Source organism: Hyperoodon ampullatus (assembly GCF_949752795.1).
Source record: "Hyperoodon ampullatus genome assembly, chromosome: 18".
Classification (NCBI taxonomy): domain Eukaryota; kingdom Metazoa; phylum Chordata; class Mammalia; order Artiodactyla; family Ziphiidae; genus Hyperoodon; species Hyperoodon ampullatus.
This window is the reverse complement of record NC_136931.1, coordinates 56871936-56892817: the sequence shown is the minus strand read 5'-3', so window position 1 is coordinate 56892817 and position 20882 is coordinate 56871936. Positions and strand designations below refer to the sequence as shown.

Sequence of the window (20882 nt, the reverse complement as noted above, 5' to 3'; positions counted from 1 at the left end):
TCCCCTCTCCACCCATCCAGGAGAAGCCGACCCTCCCGCCTCGCCAGGACCCCGCGATGCCCGCCCCGCAGTGCGCCTCCTGCCACAAGGCGCGAGCCGCCCTCCGCCGTCCGCGCTCGGGCCAGGCGCTGTGCGCCACCTGCTTCTGCGCCACCTTCGAGGCCGAGGTGCTGCACACGGTGGTCGCGGGCCGCCTGCTGCCGCCCGGCGCCGTGGTGGCCGTGGGCGCCTCGGGCGGCAAGGACTCCACTGTGCTGGCGCACGTGCTGCGCGAGCTGGCCCCGCGCCTGGGCATCTCGCTGCACCTCGTGGCCGTGGACGAGGGCATCGGCGGCTACCGGGACGCGGCGCTGGCGGCCGTGCGGCGGCAAGCAGCACGCTGGGAGCTCCCGCTCACCGTCGTGGCCTACGCAGAGCTCTTCGGGGGCTGGACGATGGACGCCGTGGCCCGCAGCACGGCCGGCTCCGGCCGCAGCCGCTCCTGTTGCACCTTCTGTGGGGTGCTGCGACGCCGGGCGCTAGAGGAAGGGGCGCGCCGCGTGGGAGCCACACACGTCGTGACGGGTGAGCGCAGGCGCGGCACAGAGGGGCGCGGTGGGATGAACGGGTGCATGCGCGGGCGAGGGGCGGACACTGTAAGGCCACTGAGGCGCATGGCGCAGAGGTCGTAAAGGAGACTGCGTGTATCCTAATTGGGAACTTTAAACAGGGAGGAGGGGATGTGCATGCGCACTGAAGGTTCATAGTATGTGCGTGTCCTTAGGATGGGCATGGTAAGCTTTTGAGTCACTGCCATCAGCTTTGTACACACACGCTGGCAAATAGAGGGGCGACAGGGTACACTCTAGGGGCTAGGGCTGTGGTTCTCTGCACTTTTTTTTTTATGACACTGTGTCCCTTGTCACAAAAGGAGGGGTATGAAGGGGCATCTCCCATCAGAAGCATCTGTAGTCTGAACGCAACTGTGTCCTTTTCCCTATTCGCTTCTCCTCTCTGATAACACTTTCTCTGTACCAAACAAATAATTTGTACCAAATTGGTAATTACCAAATACCAATTATTTGTACCAAACAAATAATTGTTGACCATTTATTGTGTGCCAGATGCAAGCTATATGGCCTAGAACAAACTACCTAACCTTGGTTTCCTCTTTTATATAATGGGGATATTAATACTATCTAGGTCCTAGAGTTACTGGGAATTAGATGAATTATGGGAATTACGTATGAAGCACTTAGACAAGACACTGAGAAACAGTCAACATATAAATGTTTGCCGTTATGATGATGCACAAGACAGTCTCTGCTCCTGTCCGTTTCTCACATACGTAATTATAACCCGATTATAATTATTTCCTGTGCCAGTAAGGAAAATGACACAGGAGGACCTAGTGAAGGGAGAACCGTGGGGACTAAGGAAGCGTTTCCTGAGTGAGCAGAGACCTGAAGCCGGGTGGGTAACTAGGTGAAGGACAAAAAGGGGGTGGAAGAGGTTCTGAGCAGAGGAAACAGCTTATGCAAAGGCCCTGAGGAGGAGAAGTATGGCCGACTTGTAAGACCGGTGTTTTACTATAGACTCAAGTATATGACAAGTTGCAGAATAAGTAGAGATTTAGCTTCAGATTTATGGTGACTGTTGTGTAAATATGCACATACTTTCTCCCTGGTCCTTCTAAATACCATAATCTGCATTCCCAGAGGCACTTGTGTCAACAGCCCACTTGAGCATCTCCATCAAATGCCATTTTGATGTCTGTGCAGTCTGAAGTACACTTTTCACTAAGACTGAAATTACATGTGTAGCGTAAAGCAGTTTTACTCACTACCTGAAAGGGCACCGAGCACAGAGCCTGGTTTGCAATAAGAGGGGGGCAAATGAGGGCACCCCAAGTTGCTCCACGGGAGCCTGGAGCGTTCCCCTCTCCTTTCTCGCGGGGTCCACCCGCAGCCTCCCCCTGGCCGCCCCACGGTACCGCGGGGTCTCCTCCCGCGGACCCGCCGGCCCCCGCGCCCCCTCCTCACCGGCTCGCGTCTCTCCCCCAGGACACAACGCCGACGACATGGCGGAGACGGTGCTCATGAACTTCCTGCGGGGCGACGCGGGCCGGCTGGCGCGGGGCGGGGGCCTGGGCTCTCCGGGGGAGGGGGGCTCCCTGCCGCGCTGCCGCCCGCTGCAGCTGGCCTCGCAGAAGGAGGTGGTGCTGTACGCGCACTTCCGCCGCCTGGACTACTTCTCCGAGGAGTGCGTGTACGCGCCCGAGGCCTTCCGCGGCCACGCGCGCGACCTGCTCAAGCTGCTGGAGGCGGCGCGGCCGTCGGCGGTGCTGGACCTCGTGCACTCGGCCGAGCGCCTGGCGCTGGCCCCGGCCGCGCGGCCCCCGCCCCCCGGCGCCTGCTCCCGCTGCGGGGCGCTGGCCAGCCGCGCGCTGTGCCAGGCCTGCGCCCTCCTGGACGGCCTGAACCGCGGCCGGCCCCGCCTGGCCATCGGCAAGGGCCGCCGGGGGCTGGACGAGGAGGGGCCGCCGGGTCTCCGCGGGAGCCACAGCCGTCCGGACCCCCGACTTCGGAGCCCATCTCCGGCTTCTAGAGACTCCAGTTCTCCCCTGGGATCCGACATCGTGGGAGTGCGGGGCCGCCTGTAAATGACCCTGTGAAGGAACCCGAGTTACCTTAGCCCGGGCTTCGGCGTGAGGTTGGGAAGGGGTCGGAACCCCTTACCTGTGGTCCTGCAGAAGCTGGGGCTCTGGGCTCCTGGGGCTGCGGAGGACCCCTGGGCCTCAGAGAGGAGAGAACTAAACAACTTTCCATTCCTGAGCGAGTGGGAATTAGGGGGCTGCTTGCCTGTACCTCTGTGGGGCTCTGGGCGTGCTCAGATAGTCCTAACCCTTCTTGAGCGCCTCCTGTGTGCCTGATGTTTCATGTTTGCGTGTAGTGGGATAAGCAAAACCATGTAACTTGATGGGCACGTCAGGTACAGCAATCGTGATGCTTCTGTGTGAGCGCTGTGTACAGGGCAGGCGCTGGATCATCTCATTTCATCTGCACCACGATCTCATTGGCTGTAGCCTGAGCCTCATAACTGGCCTGACGTCACCTCGCTGGAGCCCCACCTGGGGGCTCACACCCGGGTCTGCCTGGGGCTCCTCGAGACAGTGGATTTAGCCCGTACCCCCCCCTCCCCGCCCACCACCACCTGAATCTCTGTGTGATGGGTGGGGAGCCGCTGGGTGAGCTCCCCAGCCCTCAGATTTCTGGAGGCAGAGCTGGGTGAACCTGGGTCAGTGACTTAACCTCTCTGGTCTTCCATTTCCTCCTCTGAGAATGGAATCAAAGCCTCCCACTGAAGCACTGTTGTGAATATTTGATAAAGTACTCAATAAATGGTGTCCGACTTGGTTGTTCGTATTAAAGTTTGGCCCCCCGGGGGGCTCTGGGTTGCAGGGTTGCCTCCCTGCCGGTCCAGACAGGTGTGAGGCTCGGAAACTTCCTGCCTGACCCCTGGGGAGACTTGGTGTCCTCAGTCCCACCTCCAAGCTGTGCTGGGCTGGTTCCCTGTCAGGAGTGCCTTCCTTTCCCATCTTCCAGCTCACAACCTCCAGGGGCCTCCTGGAAGCATCCCTGATTCTCTCCTCCCACCCTGCCCAGCCCGGGACATTAGGACTCTCCCAAACCCCAGCCCCTGGGTCCTGTCCTCCAGCCATCCACACTCTTTGGGGCTCGCTTTTCCTAATTAGATTGGGCTGGAGGGCAGGGACCAGAGGCCCCGCCTCCTCTGTGAGTTAATTGAGCATCAGGATAATTATTCATTTGACAAACGTTTATTGAGCACCTCATCTGTGGCCCATGTGCTAAGTGCTAGAATACTGCAGTGAGCAAAAGACAAAAGCCCCTGCCCCCATGAAGTTCACAATCTGGGGGAAAGACAATAAGTCAATAAAAATAAAATGTCAGATAGTGATTAATGCAACAAGTAAAAATAAAGCAGGATAAAGAGAGAGGGAGATAGCAAGAGCCAGTGTCCATAGGCGTCAGGGCAGGGCCTCTTTGAGGAGGTGGCATTTGAGCCGAGACCTGAATAACGCAAAGGAGTGAATTATAAAGCCATCTTGGGGGAGAGCTTTCCAGGCAGAGGGAACTGCCGATGCAAAAGCCCAGAGGTGGGAATAAAGTTGGTAAGTCCAGGGAACAGCAAGGAAGTGTGGTCAGGGCAGAGTGGGCAGGGAGAAGAGCAAGAGTTGAGATCAGGTGGTAGCCGGGGCTGGTCCTGCAACATCTCGCAGAGGCAGGAGCCCATCTCCGTTTTCTAAAAATCCCTGCAGCTGCGGTGGAGAGAACGGGCTCTAGGGGGCGCAAGATGATCACGGTCAATTGGAATGATTCTAGCGCACCAGGCACTGCGGAACGCTCCTTCCTTGCGTTTTGATCCCCAATTTTACAAAGGGTAAATTTTTGACTCAGAGGGGTGAAGTGACTTTCCCAAGGTCACACAGCAGCAAATCAGTGATGCAGCTAGGGCTCTTGAACCTTTTTGCTATGCCGCCTGCTGGAAGCAAGAGGACCTGGGCCCTTGTTGCAGGTCAGCCACTGATTCACCCTGTGGTTTGGGGCAAGGGACTTTTCTGTAACCGAGTTTCTCCCGTCACACCTTCACACCTTCACACCAGGAGGTGGGTGGTTGGTTAGATTTCTCTTGTGGTTTAGAGTAGCACTATCCAATAGGAATATAATGTGAGCCATATGTGTAATTTCAAAATTACGAGTAGCCATAATTTTTAAGGGGGGGAGGGGAAAATTTGATGTATTTTATTTGACCCACTACATCCAAAATATTACTATTTTAACATGTAATCAATATTTTAAAACCTTGAGGATGGGACTTCCTGGTGGCTCAGTGGTTAAGAATCCGCCTGCCAATGCAGGGGACACGGTTTTATCCCTGGTCTGGAAAGATCCCACATGCCGCGGAGCAAGTAAGTCTGTGTGCCACAGCTACTGAGCCTGCGCTCTAGAGCCTCCGAACTACAACTGCTGAAGCCCACGCGCCTAGAACCGGTGCTCCGCAACAAGAGAAGCCACAGAAATGAGAAGCCTGCGCACCACAAGGAAGAGTAGACCAGAGAAAGCCCGCGCCCAGCAACGAAGACCCAACACAGCCAAAAATAAATAAATTAATTAAAACCTTGAGGATATTTTACCTTTTTTTGGTACTAAGTTTTCAAAATCCGGTGTGTATGTTACACTTACAGCCCGTCTCTATTCAGATTCAACCACAGTTCTGTGGCAAACGTGACAAGAGGGCCTCAAGTGGGAGCTGAGGAAAATGCTGTTCTCAGCTCCAACCACAGGGGGATCACTGTGACCACACCTTGCATCGGGTGGCCATTGCCTGAAGAGCAAAGTCTTTCTTTCTGCTGCCTGGCTGGGGAGCTTTGCACTCTCCTCCCACCTCCCCACCGGTCCCCCTGGCCTGAGCCAGCCTCCAAGGGCGAGAGACACAGTCTGGCAGAAACCTGAAGGTCCCCTGTGAACACTGGAAACCTTCCATGACCTCAAGATCCATGTGTACATTCATTCATTCATTCATTCTGCAAATATTTATTGAGCACTCAATTTGTGACAGCAATGAGCAAAACAAAAACCTGCCCTCATGGGAGAGGCCCAAAAAGGAGGAAAATAAGTAGAATAGGTAGTGTGTCAGATGGTGATACATTGATTAATCGGAGGATGGGAAGCATGCCACACATTTAAGTAGGGTGGATAGGGCAGCCCTCGAGGAGAAGTTGACATTTGAGCAGAGACCCACACAAGGTGAGGCATGGGCTCTGCAGATTTGTGGGAAGGGCGATGCTGGCCAGGGAACAGCGTGTGCACACGCCAAGGGAGGCAGGCGAGTGGTGCAGCGGGTAAGTGGAGGAGAGAGGTAAGAGGGGCCAGACTGCACGGACGCAGCTGTGATTTTGAGGCGGAAGCCACGGAGATTTTGTAGCAGAGGAGAGATAGGGATCATCCCTTTATTCACAAAGCCAACATTTGCTGGCACCTCTCAGGAGCCAGGCCCTGCACGGGGCACTGGGGAAACAGAGCTGGGTCAGCCCCAGTCCCTGCCTTCAGTGGGCTCTCTGTCTGATGGGGGAGGCGGCACGGACCGACACTGGCAAATCAAGACCCAAAGGGATACGTGTCACGGCGGGGGTTAGTAAGGGCACAGGGGAGCCCAGAGGTGGGGCGACCAACTTAGCGTGGGGCGTCATAGAACGCTTTCTGAAGGAGGTAGTGTTTAAACAAGGCCCCAGAAGATGAGTAAGAATGAGCACGGGGAAAAGGGTGGAGAAGGACAAGTGCACCTGCGGCCCAGAGAACAGCAGGTGGAAAGGCCTGCAGGGAAGGACACACTGTGAACCGGGCGGAATGGTTGCTTCTGGTGCAGGACGCCTGGGTAGGAGCTGGTGAGGGTGGCCAGCGTCCCCCCACCCCACCCCCAAGAGGGTCAGAATGCCATTGCACAAGACAGATTTCCCGCTGGGGTGATGGGGCACCAGGAAGGGTTTAGGGCAGACAGGCCTCGCCCCGGGTGTCAGAAAGAGCCTTCTGGGTCTGTGTCTAGGAGGACTGTGGGGTGGGGATGGAGGAGGGGGACTTAAAGGCCAGGAGGCCAGGGAGAAGCCAAAACCATAAGGGGGTGGGAACGGTGGGAACAGAGATGAGGGCTATTTAAGAAGTCTGGAAATCCTACTAAACTCTAGGGTGTGCTTTGTAAGTGTTAAGAGCTCCTGCCTAAACCCCCAAAACTGTAAATACAAGAGAAACCTCTCCTAGACAGGCTGAACAAAAATAAAGATGTTTGCCACTTAGGCAGACGGCCGTGGTGAACACGGGAGAGTCTTTCTGAGGGAGAAAGTCATGGTAAACAAGGAGGGTGGGGCACGGGTGTTGCCCAGGCAAGAAGCAAGCCTAGTCATCATGCAGCAGGGCTTTGGCTGAGGCGGAGGTCACGAGATTTTTGAGCAAAGGAGTGATAAGGAACATCCCTTTATTCACGAAGCCAACATTTGCTGGCACCTCCCAGGAGCCAGGCCCTGCACGGGGCACTGGGGAAACAGAGCTGGGTCAGCCCCAGCCCCTGCCCTCAGTGGGCTCTCTGTCTGGGAGCCCATGGGCCTTGGTGAAGGCAGCCCTTACCTAAACACAAGGGGTCCTTTATACTTACCGAATGTCTGTGAAAGGACCAGGACTGATGAGGCAGGAATCCCCACGCCTTAAGGTACCATCCCCTGGAGTCAGAAGCCTTCTTCCATGCAAGGATTTGGAACCTAATCTCAGAAAGATGGGCTTCTCCATCTTCCCCCTGTGTGTGCTCTCCCAGGCCTGGGTAATTAGAGATTCCTGTCAGGTCTGAAGATGTAGAGGTGTTGGGTGCAGAGATTCTGGGGAGAGGAAGGCTCTCAATAATCTCACTCTCATTCAGCCTGTTTTCATAGAGCCCCTGCACATGCCAGGTACCAGAGTGGGCTCCAGGGATTCAGCAGTGAACACCTTAGACAAGGTCCCTGCCCTCATGAAGCCTCAGTCTGAGTGAGAGAAATGTTTCTTCATTCCATACATGTTTACTGAGCACCTACTATGTGCCAGGGAACAGAAGCCAAGAAAGCAGGCAAAACCCCCTGCCCTGTCAGAGATGGCACTCAAGTTGTGGGAGACAGACTACACAGAAAAGGAGATAAATAAAACACGAGGGACATCCAATGGTGATAAATGCCATAGAGAAAAAACAACAACAATAAAAAAGGAAGCAAACACATAAAGCAGTTATAGATTGAAAGGAGGCATAGAAAGGAAACCAACAAGGGGCTGAGATAGAAACTAGAAGGGAACGTCTACTCTAGAGAAGGTGATCAAGGGGAGAGTGATGGGACGCGTGTCCCAGGCAGAGGGAACAGCAAAAAGACAGGCCCTGAGGTGGGAAGGCACCTACCATGTCAAGAAAGTCAAGGAAGTCCTGGGTGTTTGAGGCACAGTGCAGGACAGAATGGTGAGGCTGGAGAGGCGGACATAAAGGCAGACACAGAGTGCCTTGGAGGTGTTTAGGCTTTATTACAATTGCAGTGGGAAATCATAGATGGGCTTTAAGCAGCGTTTAATATGATACTCTTTTATATTTTAAGAACACATTGGCTGCCAAGTGGAGAATGAACTTAGTGTGGGGTAGGAGTGGGGGGAGGTGGGAACAGGGTTGAATGTGGAAGCAGGGAGACTAGCTTGGATGCTCTTGCACCTGTCCAGGTGAGACATAAGGGTAGCTTGGACAAGGGTGAGTGAGAGGAAGTAAATGGGTGGATTCAGTGTCTATTTTGGCACTAAGGTGACATGAATTGCCCAAGTAGGAAGTGGGAGTGAGGGAGGGATGAAGGACCACTCCCAGCTTTTGACAGAAGCAACTGGGGAGAGGATGGTGGCACCACCAGCAAAGGGAAATAAGAGATTGATGATGGAGAGGGAGGGAGGTGGGGCAGAGATGTTCGCTGGCTGTTGACGGGGCATCAGGGACACCCAGGTGTGTATGCAGGAGCTGCCTGGCATGTAGCAGATTCAGGTGCTGACTCAGAGCCATCTAAGAGATTACCCAGAGAGAGTCTGGGTAATCAAAGAGACACATGAAATCAGCAGCAGAGGAGCATGGAGTCAGATGCACTGGGGTTCCAGTCCAAGCTCCACCACTTGCTTGTTGGGCAGTTGGCCTCATTTCTCTCCGTTTCCGCATCTGTAGAATGGGTGTGATTGTGTGCACCTCACAGGGCCAATGGGGGAATTAAGCAAGATGTGACACTTAGGAGGTACTAGAGAAATTGCCAACCAAGAGCTGCTGGGGGACAGAAGACACAGGTGAGGGTCCGTTGGTTTTTCGTTTGTTTTGTTTTGGGGTTTTTTTTTTTTGTTTTTTTTTGTTTTCGCAGCCTGCGGGATCTTAGTTCCCTGACCAGGGATCGAACCCATGCCCCCTGCAGTGGAAGGGTGGAGTCCTAACCACTGGACCGCCAGGAAATTCCCAAGGTGAGGGTCCATTTGCACACACCAGAAACATTCTTTGCACAAACTCTCAGACACCGGGGCTGTTCCAGAAGACCAGGATCCAGCAGAGAACTCCCCGCCCTCGATGGCATGGAGACAGATTTGGAGGCAGAATGGCATGGCATTTAACAGCCAGAGGACCCAGGTTCCAATCCCGGCAAATGCCATTTGCACAAGTGACTTCTGCCTGAGACCTGGTTTCCTCATCTCTAATGGGGTACTAACCCTAACCCTAACCCTAACCTCATAAAGCTCTTGTGAGGATTAAATGTGATAATGTATGGAAAGTCCTTGACAACCTGCCAGATTTGTATTATAAATGGAGATAGAGACAGGCATTTGCTGACAGGGAGTCAGGAGCCCCCAGGAACCCCCAGGAGAGAGGACCCCCTGGCTTCACAGTCCCTCAGCCTCCAGGTGGCTGGAGACCACCTACCCCATCACCCATTCCCACAGGTACACCCTGGCCCCTATATCCATCAGAAGAGCTCCACCTCTAAAATCACAAAATCCCACATCCCACTCCCTGACCACAGCCTCCCATGCTTCCAGAGCTTTGCCATACCTGTTCTTCCACCTCAAAGACACCCTGACCCTCTTTGTGCAGCCCTCCCTCCACCAAGGCCCTTCCTTCTGCACTTCCTTTACCCCTACCTTCCGCCCCTTTACCACACCCCCTCCCACTGTCCTTTGCTGGAGGAAAACAAAACAAAATCATCCAGCTGCTCAGAGGACGCCTCTTTAAATTCCTGATCACCAACCTCACCTGGGAACCTGCTTGCCATCCTCACCTCCCCAACCAGGTGCCCGTTGAGATGAGTTGGCCTGGGCCTCCCAGTCTCCCTGGCCCAGCCCTCCCTCCACTTCTGGCCACACGACCCACACCCCACGTGCAAACTCCCCCACCCTTTCCTTCTTCCTTCCTGAGCAGGGGAAGAGGTGTCTTTCCTTTGGTCTGGGGCTAAACCCACCACTCGGCTGGGCAGTTGCACCATGCACACCTTTGTTTTCGGGCATCCCTGAGGCTGTTAAGAGCTCTCTGCCTGGGTCTGTATCATGGTGCCACCACTCAGCTTTGTGTAACCTTGGATGGGCGTCTCCACTTCTCCTTCTGCACGTGGAGAATAATAAGTGTACCTTTCTCACCAGACCCTGGGAAGGGTTGGATGAGTTAACTTACGAAAAATGTGTTAAAACAGTGTTGGACACACAAATTAGTGCTCAGATGGAACTGAGGCTCAGATCACCTTGGAAGAGCATAGAGAGGATTCAGAGAGTCCAGGAGTTTGTACGCTTCCTCCTGTGCTTACCAGCTGGATGACCTTGGACAAGCCACTTCCCCCTTCCCCCAGCCTCCGTTTCTCAGACTGTAAAATGGGCCCAAGATAGTCCCTAGCCCATGAAGCCTGGACTTTCCATGACCTCACCGCCTTCATTTCCTTCTATTTTCTTCCCTGGCTCATGCTGCACCAGCCACACTGGCCTCCTCACTGGTCCCCAGACACATCAGACCTCCTTCCACCTCAGGGCCTTTGCACGTGCTGCTCTCTCTGTCTGGAACAGTCTTCCCCCAGTATCCCTGACAATCTGCAGGTCTTTGCTCAAAGATCCCCTCAGTCAGGCCTTCCCCGGACACTGACCTCCTCCCTGCTTTCTTATTCTTCTTAGCACTCATAATTTGTAATCATGTACATTGTATTTATTTAACTTTCTTTTGCTTGGTTGCCTTTCCTTCCACAATGGAAGCATCAAGAGGGTAGGGATCTCCGTCTATTTTGTTTACTGCTATATCCTCAGCACTTACAACCATGCCTGATACCTAGTAGGTGCTCAAGAAATATTTGTTGAATGGAAGGAAGGATAGGGAGAAAGGGAGAGAGGAAGGGAGGGAGGGAAGGAGGGATGAAAGAAGCTAACCCACATAAAGAAGTTACCTGGATACACAAATTGTGGCGTATCCATACGGTGTTGTATGATCCAGCCTTAAAAAGGAAGGAAATTCTTGGGACTTCCCTGGTGGTCCAGTGGTTAAGAATCTGCGCTTCCACTGTAGAGGGTGCAGGTTCGATCCCTGGTCCGGAAAATAAGGTTCTGCATACCGCATGACGCAGTAAAACAAAGTATTAAAAAAAGGAAGGAAATTCTGACATGAACCTTGAGAATATTATGCTCAGGGAAATAAGCCAGACACACAAAACATAATCACACAATTACTACATGATGGCACTTATATGAAATACCTAGAGTAGTCAAATTCATAGAGACAGAAAGTAGGATGAAGGTTACCAGGGCCTGGGGGAGGGAGGATGGGAAGCCCGTGTTTCACGGGGACAGAGTTGCAGTTGGGGAAGATGAAAAGGATTTGGAGTCGGATGGTGATGGTGGCACAACCAAGTGAATGTGCTTCATGCCATTTAAAAATGTTTTAAGGGGCTTCCCTGGTGGCGCAGTGATTAAGAATCCACCTGCCAATGCAGGGGACATGGGTATGATCCCTGATCCCGGAATATCCCACATGCCGTGGAGCAACTAAGCCCGTGCGCCACAACTACTGAGCCTGCGCTCTAGAGCCCGTGGGCCACAACTACTGAAGCCCACGTGCCTAGAGCCCATGCTCTGCAACAAGAGAAGCCACTGCAATGAGAAGCCCGCGCACCGCAACAAAGAGTAGCCCCTGCTCACAGCAACTAGAGAAAAGCCCGAGCACATCAACGAAGACCCAACGCAGCCAAAAATAAATAAATAAAAATTTGTTTTAAAAAATGTTTTAAATGGTAAGTTTTATGTTATGTATTTATTATATTTATGTATTTATTATGTTATGTATGTATTATACTTCACCACGATAAAAAATTTTATTTTTTAAAAAGTTTTGAACATTTAAAAAAAAGCAGAAAGAAGAACATAACACAGCATCTGGCTGAACCAAGACCTCAGTAGACGTGTGGGTTTTGTTTTTGTTTTTGTTTTTTGACAATGTAAAGCTGGAAATTCATTTTTTTTAACTTTTAATTTTGTATTGGAGTATAGTTGATTAAAAGTGTTGTATTACAATGTTCATTGCAGCTCTATTTACAGTAGCCAGGATATGGAAGCAACCTAAGTGTCCATCGACAGAAGAATGGATAAAGAAGATGTGGCACATATATACAATGGAATATTACTCAGCCATAAAAAGAAGCGAAATCGAGTTATTTGTAGTGAGGTGGATGGACCTAGAGTCTGTCATACAGAGTGAAGTAAGTCAGAAAGAGAAAAACAAATACCGTATGCTAACACATATATATGGAATCTAAAAAAAAAAAAAAAAAAGAGGTCATGAAGAACCTAGGGGCAGGATGGGAATAAAGATGCAGACCTACTAGAGGAGGGACTTGAGGACACGGGGAGGGGGAAGGGTAAGCTGGGACAAAGTGAGAGAGTGGCATGGACCAAATGTAAAACAGATAGCTAGTGGGAAGCAGCTGCATAGCACAGCGAGGTCAGCTCGGTGCTTTGTGACCACCTAGAGGGGTGGGATAGGGAGGGTGGGAGGGAGGGAGATGCAAGAGGGAAGAGATATGGGGATATACGTATATGTATAACTGATTTACTTTGTTATAAAGCAGAAGCTAACACACCATTGTAAAGCAATTATACTCCAATAAAGATGTTTAAAACAAACAAACAAACAACAACAAAAAAATGTTGTGTTAGTTTAAGGTGTACAACAAAGTGACCCAGTTATACATATACACGTATTTTCAAATTCTTTTCCCATTTAGGTTGTTTTATAATATTGAGCCGCGGTACCCAGCTTAGACAGACCGCCCTCTGGAAACACTGTCCCCGCCCCTGGGGCTTCATCAGGCCCTTCAACACTGCCACCCCACCCCACACCACACCCCCATTAGAGCACACATCACACCAGCCTGAGTTTCCTGTTGCCTCTTAGGCCTTTCCTGCCAGACGTGAGTTTCTTGAAGGCAAGGACTGTGGCCATATGTTCCTTCATTCATTCATCATCAAATATTTTTTGAGGACCCCTGTCATGGCAAACAGTACTGTGGCGGGTGGAGTAGGGAGCAAGGCAGCCCAGAGTGGAGTCTGGCGGGAGGGGAATGAATAGCCTGGCAGTGACCCTGAGGGAACTGGGGGCTGGGACGGGGAGGATAAGGCAGTTAACTGAGCCCTATTTGTGGTTGCATCCCCAGCACTTTTTTCTTGCACTCCCTGGGGTTTGCCGGGGCCTTCTGCTTAAGCCAAGTGCTCTTTCTAGGAAGAGGGAGATCTCAGGGTTACCTAGGCCTTCTAGCTCAGCAGAGGGTCCCCATGAGTCCCCCAAATCACAGCCTTCTGCTCAAATGGAGGGGGGCAGGGCTTGCGCTTACCAGGAATTTGCTTTGTTGTTAATTCTTTATTTTGAAATGATAGACTCACAGGAAGTTGCACAGAGAGTACAGAGTCCCAATACCCTTCCCCCAGCTTCCCCCAGTCCTGACAGCTCAGATAACTGCAGTCCAAAATCAGAGTCGGGAAATTGACGAGGGTACCATTCTACTGACCAGACTACAGGTCTCATGCGGTGTTCATTGTTTACGTGCATATATTTGCCTGTGCACGTATGTGCATGTGTGTTTCTGTGTAATTTTATCCCAAGTGTAGATCCGCGTTACCACAATGGCATCAAGATGCAGAACTGAACGCTCACAGAGCGGCTGCCTGTGCCACCCCATGCCTTCAGAGGGGTTTCTGTTTGTGCATCTCGCCTTTCTGGTTTACCAGGGCCTGAGCCAAGACCTTCAGTTCAAAGCAGCGACGCCCCTCAGCAGAGCCAGTTCACGGGAAACAGACACGCACAGGGGGCTAGGTGGGCATGTGGATTCAGAGGCACAGAGGGACTCCCTAGGGGTAGAGGCCAGCCCAGGGGGAAAGCGGAGGAAAGTGGTTTGGCAGCAAGCGCCGGGGTTGGTGAGGGAGGGAGAGCGCAGAGACGTGGCCTCCGGAGTCGCTGCGTGGTGGTCCGGATGGGCTGCCCAAGCCCAGAGACAGATGCAGTCATTAGGGAATTTAAGAGGCTGGGGGAGGGGCTGAGGCCAGCGAGCCCTGCCCGAAGTTAGGATGAGTCCCCCAAACCCAGGCCCTCCTCTGTCTGCCTGGAACCACTCCCCACCTCATCACTCTGTCTCTCCTGCTCTCTCTGGGTCCCTGTCCCCCTTCTCTGGGTCTCTGTCCCCCTCTCTCTGGGTCCCTGCCCTCCTCTCTCTGGGTCCCTGTCCCCCTTCTCTGGGTCTCTGTCCCCCTCTCTCTGGGTCCCTGTCCCCCTCTCTCTGGGTCCCTGTCCCCCTCTCTCTGGGTCCCTGCCCTCCTCTCTCTGGGTCCCTGTCCCCCTCTCTCTGGGTCCCTGTCCCCCTCTCTCTGGGTCCCTGCCCTCCTCTCTCTGGGTCCCTGTCCCCCTCTCTCTGGGTCCCTGTCCCCCTCTCTCTGGGTCCCTGCCCTCCTCTCTCTGGGTCCCTGTCCCCCTTCTCTGGGTCTCTGTCCCTCTCTCTCTGGGTCCCTGTCCCCCTCTCTCTGGGTCCCTGTCCCCCTCTCTCTGGGTCCCTGTCCCCCTCTCTCTGGGTCCCTGCCCTCCTCTCTCTGGGTCCCTGTCCCCCTTCTCTGGGTCTCTGTCCCCGTTCTCCAGGTCCCTGTCCCCCTCTCTCTGGGTCTCTGTCCCCCTCTCTCTGGGTCCCTGTCCCCCTCTCTCTGGGTCCCTGTCCCCCTCTCTCTGGGTCCCTGCCCTCCTCTCTCTGGATCCCTGTCCCCTTCTCTGGGTCCCTGTCCCCCTCTCTCCGGGTCTCTGTCCCCCTCTCTCTGGGTCCCTGTATCCCACTCTCCCCTGACCTCTCTGCAGAGCCTGAGTTGGGGGGCACAAGTTCTGCCCTGAGCCCCCGCCCTCACTCCCTGCCGGCGCCCTTGCTCCCCCACCTTTCAGGACTGTGAGGACCACAAAGAGAGAAAGCCTAGGAGACAGGACCACCTGGCACCAGTTGCCTCCAGCATCTCCAGTCTCCTGCCGGCTCCCGCCCCCACCCCCTTCTCTCTTCCTTTGCGGCTCTGTGTCCTCTGTGTCCCCTCTCCGTCCATCTCCCCATTGTCCTCTGCCTGGGCCTGCATCTCCGCCGCACTGTTCCCCGTATCACCACTTCCTTGCTTGTCATCTCTTGGCCTCCTCTCCTCATCACCGCTCTTACTCTGTACGGGTGCGTTTGGAGTTGGGGTGCCTCTGCCTCTTTTCTCTCTCTCCCCTTTTTTCTCTTTCTCTGTGTTTCTATTCTGCCTTCCCTTCTTCCCTCTGTTTTTCTGTTTCTGTCTCTCACTTTTCCACACTCACCTCTCCATGAGTGTCTGTCCCTGTGCCCTGCCCCCATCTGTTTTGTCTTTTTCTATCTGCCTCCCTTCTCCACCTATATTCATCTCCTGCTCTTTCTCCACCTCCCTCAATTCTCTCGACCTCTGACTCTTCTCTCTCTGGCCTGTATTTCTCTTACTCTTTCTCTCCCTCTCTACCTTCCTATGCTACTTCTCTCACATTTCCTAGACTCTCTCTCTTCCCATGGCAGCCCCTCTCTCCGCCTCTGTCCCTCCCTCTCTCAGACCCTCTCCCACCCCCACCCCGTCCACCCAGCCCTGGGGTCCCCCTCCCTGGATTCCTTCCAGATTACAACACCTTCACCTACCAGGCAGGCAGGTTCTCATTAACAATTGTGACTACTTCTCTGGTGAGAAGAGAGAGGGAAGAGATGGGACATGGATCCTGGAATGGGTCGTAGGCAATTAAAAAAAAAAAAAAAAAGTCAGAAGGGTGGAGGAGAAGCGCCATCTACTCAGACCAGAGATAAAAGGCCTCCATGAGTGACAAGGAAGCAAGACATCTTCCCCACTCCTCCAGACAGGAGACATCAAGGCAGGACCTGAACCCTTCTCAGCATCCTCTCTCCAGCCACCAAGGAGCCCCCGGACCCTGCCCTCCTGGTCTCTGGCCTCTATTCTGTCCCTCATCCATGTCCCTAAGGGTCTTAGTCTCCGTCTAAGACGCTCTCTCTGCCTCTGACCTATAACTTCTGGGTCTCTCGCAGCCTCCTTAACCCTCACTTTCTCTCTGCATCGGCCAGAATCCAGCCCCCGACCCTCAGAATGTTCCTCCTGCTGACAGCACTTCAGATCTTGGCTGTAGGTAAGACAGCAGTGGGGCCTGGACTCTGAGAAGAGATGGGGAAGGGTCCTGGGGACCCGATGTGCTCACAGATGACCTGGTAAGAAGGGGCAGGGAGTTGTTTGGGGACCATGGCTGAGGAGTGTGCTGGAGGGGGCGCCTAAGTTCTAAGTTGTGGAGATATTAGGAGATTGCAGGGTCCAGGGGGTGGTAGGAGGTGGGGAGAAATAAAAGAGGAATTGAGCAGAACTATCAGGTCTTGACTGGGTCTTATTAGAAAGGACAGCAGGACACTTCTTGATTGTGTTAGGGAAGAACTAATACGGGAAAGACAACGTGTTGCCAGAAATGATGGTGGGAATGATGGTGGGGTGGTGAGCTCCCGGCAGGGAGGGTGGTGTGGCACGCAGAGTGGGTGTGGGGAGAGATCGTGGATCCTGGGGGGTCACATTGAGGGAGAAGTTTGCGGAAGGGACAGGGAGCTCCCTGAAGGTGTTGGAGGATTACTGGCTGGAATTGTGCTGTATTGTGAAAAATGATGACAGAAAGTATTCATGGAAAAGCAGAGTCAAGCATAGTAGCTGTATCAGGACCCTGGATGAGGTGGCCCTGGGATCCAATAATAGATACTATGGAGGTGCCTGGGCATGAGGCGGTGTCAGAAAACTCCCTAGTTATGTTGGGACAATAATGGGGGCAGTGTTGGGCATATCTCATACAGAGTGGGGTAGATAAAGGTGGGTGGTTTAAGGATTAGGCAAAAAAGGGGGGATTTGTGGATTCCAGATGTCCTAGAGAGTTGGGGGTAGATGGTGAGCATTTGTTCATCTACTTTCCCCACTCCACCTCACCCTTGCCTTCTCCTAGCCATGGCACAGAACCAAGGGAACAAGATAATTGGTGGCTACAGATGCATCCGGAACTCCCAACCATGGCAGGCAGCCCTACTGGCAGGTCCCTGCCGTAGTTTTCTCTGTGGAGGGTCCCTGCTGTCCGACCAATGGGTCATCACTGCTGCTCACTGTGCCCGTCCGTGAGTGACCCCCTCTTTATTCTTCTGCCAAGTGAATTCCAGAGTCTAGCCCTGTGTAGAACCCAGTGTAGTAGCTGGACCCTGGTTTGGGGTCTAGATAAGAGCTTAGAACAACAGACCTGGCTCAGAACATGGAACCCAGCCATAAATCTTGAACTCAGTTTAGATTCTAAAAGCAGATCAACCATTTAGAACCCATACACAAGCTTAGAGTCCCACACAGAATCTAGAATCTAACACATAACCTGAGATCCATCCAGAGGCCAAGCTCTACATAGAGACTAAGATTAGGAGTCTGTTCCAGAGTAGTGGTTGAATTCTGCACACAGTCTACCTTCAGAAATTCAGGACCCCCCTCAGAACACTGCCTGGAATCCAGAGTCAGGTTCAGAACCCACAGTCCAGCCATAAATCCAGAAACCTGCTTACAGCTCAGAGCATAAGATAAAGACAGAAGCTGAAGCTTGTTCTAGATCCAGCATTTAATCCAGAGTCTAGTCTACAGCTCCTCTCTGAGCAGCCTAGAACCCAGACCTCAACCCGCCATCTACATCCGAGGATGAAGACCATAATCTAAAGCTTCATATCGAACCCAGAGCCCTTCTCAGATTCTAGACTGAAACCTGGACCTCAGACCCCAGACTAGAAGTCAAAGTCCAGATAAAAGCTCACCCAGTGCCCATAAACCAGATCTAATGCCAAAAACTAAAGTTCAGTGTAGAACCTAGGCCCCAGAGTCTAGAATGGAAACCAACATCTAGAACCTGGGATCCTGACCATAACCTGGAGCTCCATCTAGAACTCAGGGCCTGGCCTGAGGTCAAGGACTCAGACCAGAGTCTAGAACCAAGAACCCAGACTATCACCTGTAATTTGATCTAAGACAGAACCCAACCTAGAATCAAGAATGCAGACCAGTGTTTAGAGCCCTGAGCCCAGCTGGAGCACAGAGCTCAAACCGTTGTCTACAACCCAGGTCATAAACCAGAGCTTAATCAAGAACCCAGAACTCAACCTAGAAACTGGAGCTCACACCGGCATCTAGAAGTATCCAATCATCCAGATTCAATCTAGAACACAGCTCCTAGCTTAGAGTCAAAAGTTCAGGATGTTTAGAGTCCAAAGGCCAGGCTAGAACTGGAATGGAGCCTCCCTGAAGCAATGGAGTAACTGGAATGGATACTCCAGAATATCAATTCTGATCTAGAGCCTAGAGCCACAGCCCAGAGTCTCACTTAGAACTCAGAGTATTGATCCAGGTGCAGACCCTAGGACAGAGCCAGGACCGTTCTCAACCAACCATCACCTTATACCCAAGTCAGAAGGCAAAGTGCAGCCCACAAGGGGAAGGGGAGAATGGTCAGATTGGGTCCAGAGAGAAAGCCCAGGCTGGGGGAAAGTGTACAGGATGCCAGGAAACACTCAGCCTGCAGTTAGAGGGAGGGTTAGACTTGAGGAAAACTCATCACCAGGGAAGGGAGCATCGCTGGAGGGTGGGGAGAGGTCTCCAGGTCAGATCCTGAGCAGCGCTACTCTCGGGGGTCGTGGGCCAGGATCCTTCGAGTAGCCCTGGGCAAGCACAACCTGAGGATTTGGGAGGGCACACAGCAGGTGCTGCGTGTGGTCCGCCAGGTGCCACACCCCCAGTACAACTCCCGGACCATCGAAAACGACCTGATGCTGCTGCAGCTGGAGCGGCCTGCTCGACTGTGGAGGGCAGTGAAGCCCATCACCATGGCCAGCTCCTGTGCCAGCGCAGGGACTCCCTGCCTTGTGTCGGGCTGGGGCACAATATCCAGTCCCACAGGTGAGAGTCCTGCATCAGGAAAGAGAGTCTGAGTCCTGTGTCTGAGGGAGGAAGGGCTAGGGGCCTGGACCCCGGGGTCTGAGAGGGGAGGGGCTGGGGCCTGGACCCCTGCGTCTGAGGGGGGAGGGGCTGGGGTCTGAATCCTGGGTCTGAGGGGGGAGGGGCTGGGGGCCTGGACCCCTGGGTCTGAGGGAGGAGGGGCTGGGGCCTGACTCCTGGGTCTTGTTGGAGGGTAGACTCCATTGTAACCCCTCAGTGCCCCTGCAGCCAGGTTCCCTAACTTTCTGCAATGCGTGAACATCAGCATCTCCTCGGATCAGGAGTGTCAGTCGGCCTATTCTGGAGCCGTCACTGCTGGCATGGTCTGTGCAGGGGTCCCCCAAGGTGGGAAGGACTCTTGTCAGGTGAGGCCCAGGGAAAGCATGGGCAGGGGGATTGTTTGGAGCAGGGACTTAGGTACAAAAGGACCACAGGAACATGACGATCAGGGGAGCCCCACCCCTCCACACACACAGAGAACGAGAGAGGTTGTAATAGCCAGGCTGCCTCCACGCTGTTCGCCCTTGGGTATTGGACCTCAGTTTTCTCATCTGTCCCATGGGGGTAGCAGGTCTTAGTCGGTGGAATGAGATGAGATAGTCCATGGAAAAAGCACAGAGCTCTGATCGCCACTGTTATTGCCATCATCACATACGGGTACCTGGAAAGCCGGGCTCAGGTCCTCTAGAGATCTTAATCCATCCCTGAGCAATGGCTCCAGAGACAGGGGATGTGGAAACACACACATAGTTTTCTAGAGACAGAGCTAAGATGAAGAGGGGCCCAAGGGACAGAGACAGAGTGGGAACCAGTGACCCCAACGCCCAGGGGCTGAGATCTCCAGAGCCCCTGCCCAGGGGTCTCAGCCCACCCCCATCCCATCTTTGCCTCTCGGGTTCTCCATGCCCACAGCTCTGGTCATCTGTCTGTGGATGTCTCCATCTCTGTCTCTCCCCCTCAGGGTGACTCCGGGGGACCCCTGGTGTGCAGAGGAGAGCTCCAGGGCCTCGTGTCCTGGGGGATGGAGAACTGTGCCCAGCCTGGTTACCCCGGCGTCTATACCAACCTGTGCAAGTACCAAACCTGGATCCAGGAGACCATACAGAGCAGACCATAGCCGGTGTTACAGAATATCACCTGCCCACATGCTCCCCAAGACCCTGCTCTTCTTTCCCAGAGCAGTTCCTTCAGGGGTTCTCTCTGCACCCCACAACATCCCCGTCATTATTCAAGGTGCCCCTGAGACACACAGAGCAGGAGGGTGAAGGCAAAGGCGCTGCACTGGCACCATATTCCGAAGAAGACAATTTTCAAAACTCTTAGTGTCTGTAAAAACCAGACTAATAAAACTTTAACAATCCTAAATTCCATTCTCCATTCATTTAGTTCACCCAACAGATATGCACACAGAGGTCCAATCATGCCCAGCCATGAGCCAAGCTCCAAAGTGCATGGTGTCCCCTGGGGGTCTGCCCCCTCACCATCCACTGTACTTGGTGTGGTAGAAGGAAGCGCCCCAGCCTTGCGCTGCGACCCTGAGCAGGGACTGCTGAGGTCCCGGACAGGGAGGGCAAAGGCCTACCTTGTTTCCTGGAAGACACTATGGAAGTGAAGAGATGCTCTTTTGCCTGATCAGATCTCAGGTGAGGAGAGTTGAGTTAATCACACTCAGGTCCTGACAGAGCTCTGCTCTTGTTTTATTTATTTCCATTTGTCATCCCTGGCTCTGGTTGCCCTCCCTCCTCAAAGGCATCAACACAGATG

At 53.4% G+C, this 20882-nt stretch overlaps 2 protein-coding genes across 2 annotated transcripts; both read left to right on the top strand.

The window, feature by feature from the left end:
* Positions 1 to 56: 56 nt before the first annotated feature.
* Positions 57 to 2586, top strand: CTU1 (cytosolic thiouridylase subunit 1; the record flags this gene model as incomplete). The annotated part of the gene is given in 3 exon segments (XM_079723056.1): positions 57 to 564; positions 2043 to 2527; positions 2530 to 2586. Coding segments are annotated over 3 exon segments (1050 nt in total).
* A 13634-nt stretch (positions 2587 to 16220) lies between these two features.
* On the top strand, positions 16221 to 20483 carry KLK14 (kallikrein related peptidase 14; the record flags this gene model as incomplete). The annotated part of the gene is made up of 5 exons (XM_079723080.1): positions 16221 to 16260; positions 17107 to 17272; positions 18826 to 19079; positions 19347 to 19483; positions 20080 to 20483. The coding sequence occupies 5 exons, from the start codon at positions 16221 to 16223 to the stop codon at positions 20233 to 20235; spliced, it is 753 nt and encodes a 250-aa protein (XP_079579206.1). The 3' UTR covers positions 20236 to 20483.
* Positions 20484 to 20882: the final 399 nt, after the last annotated feature.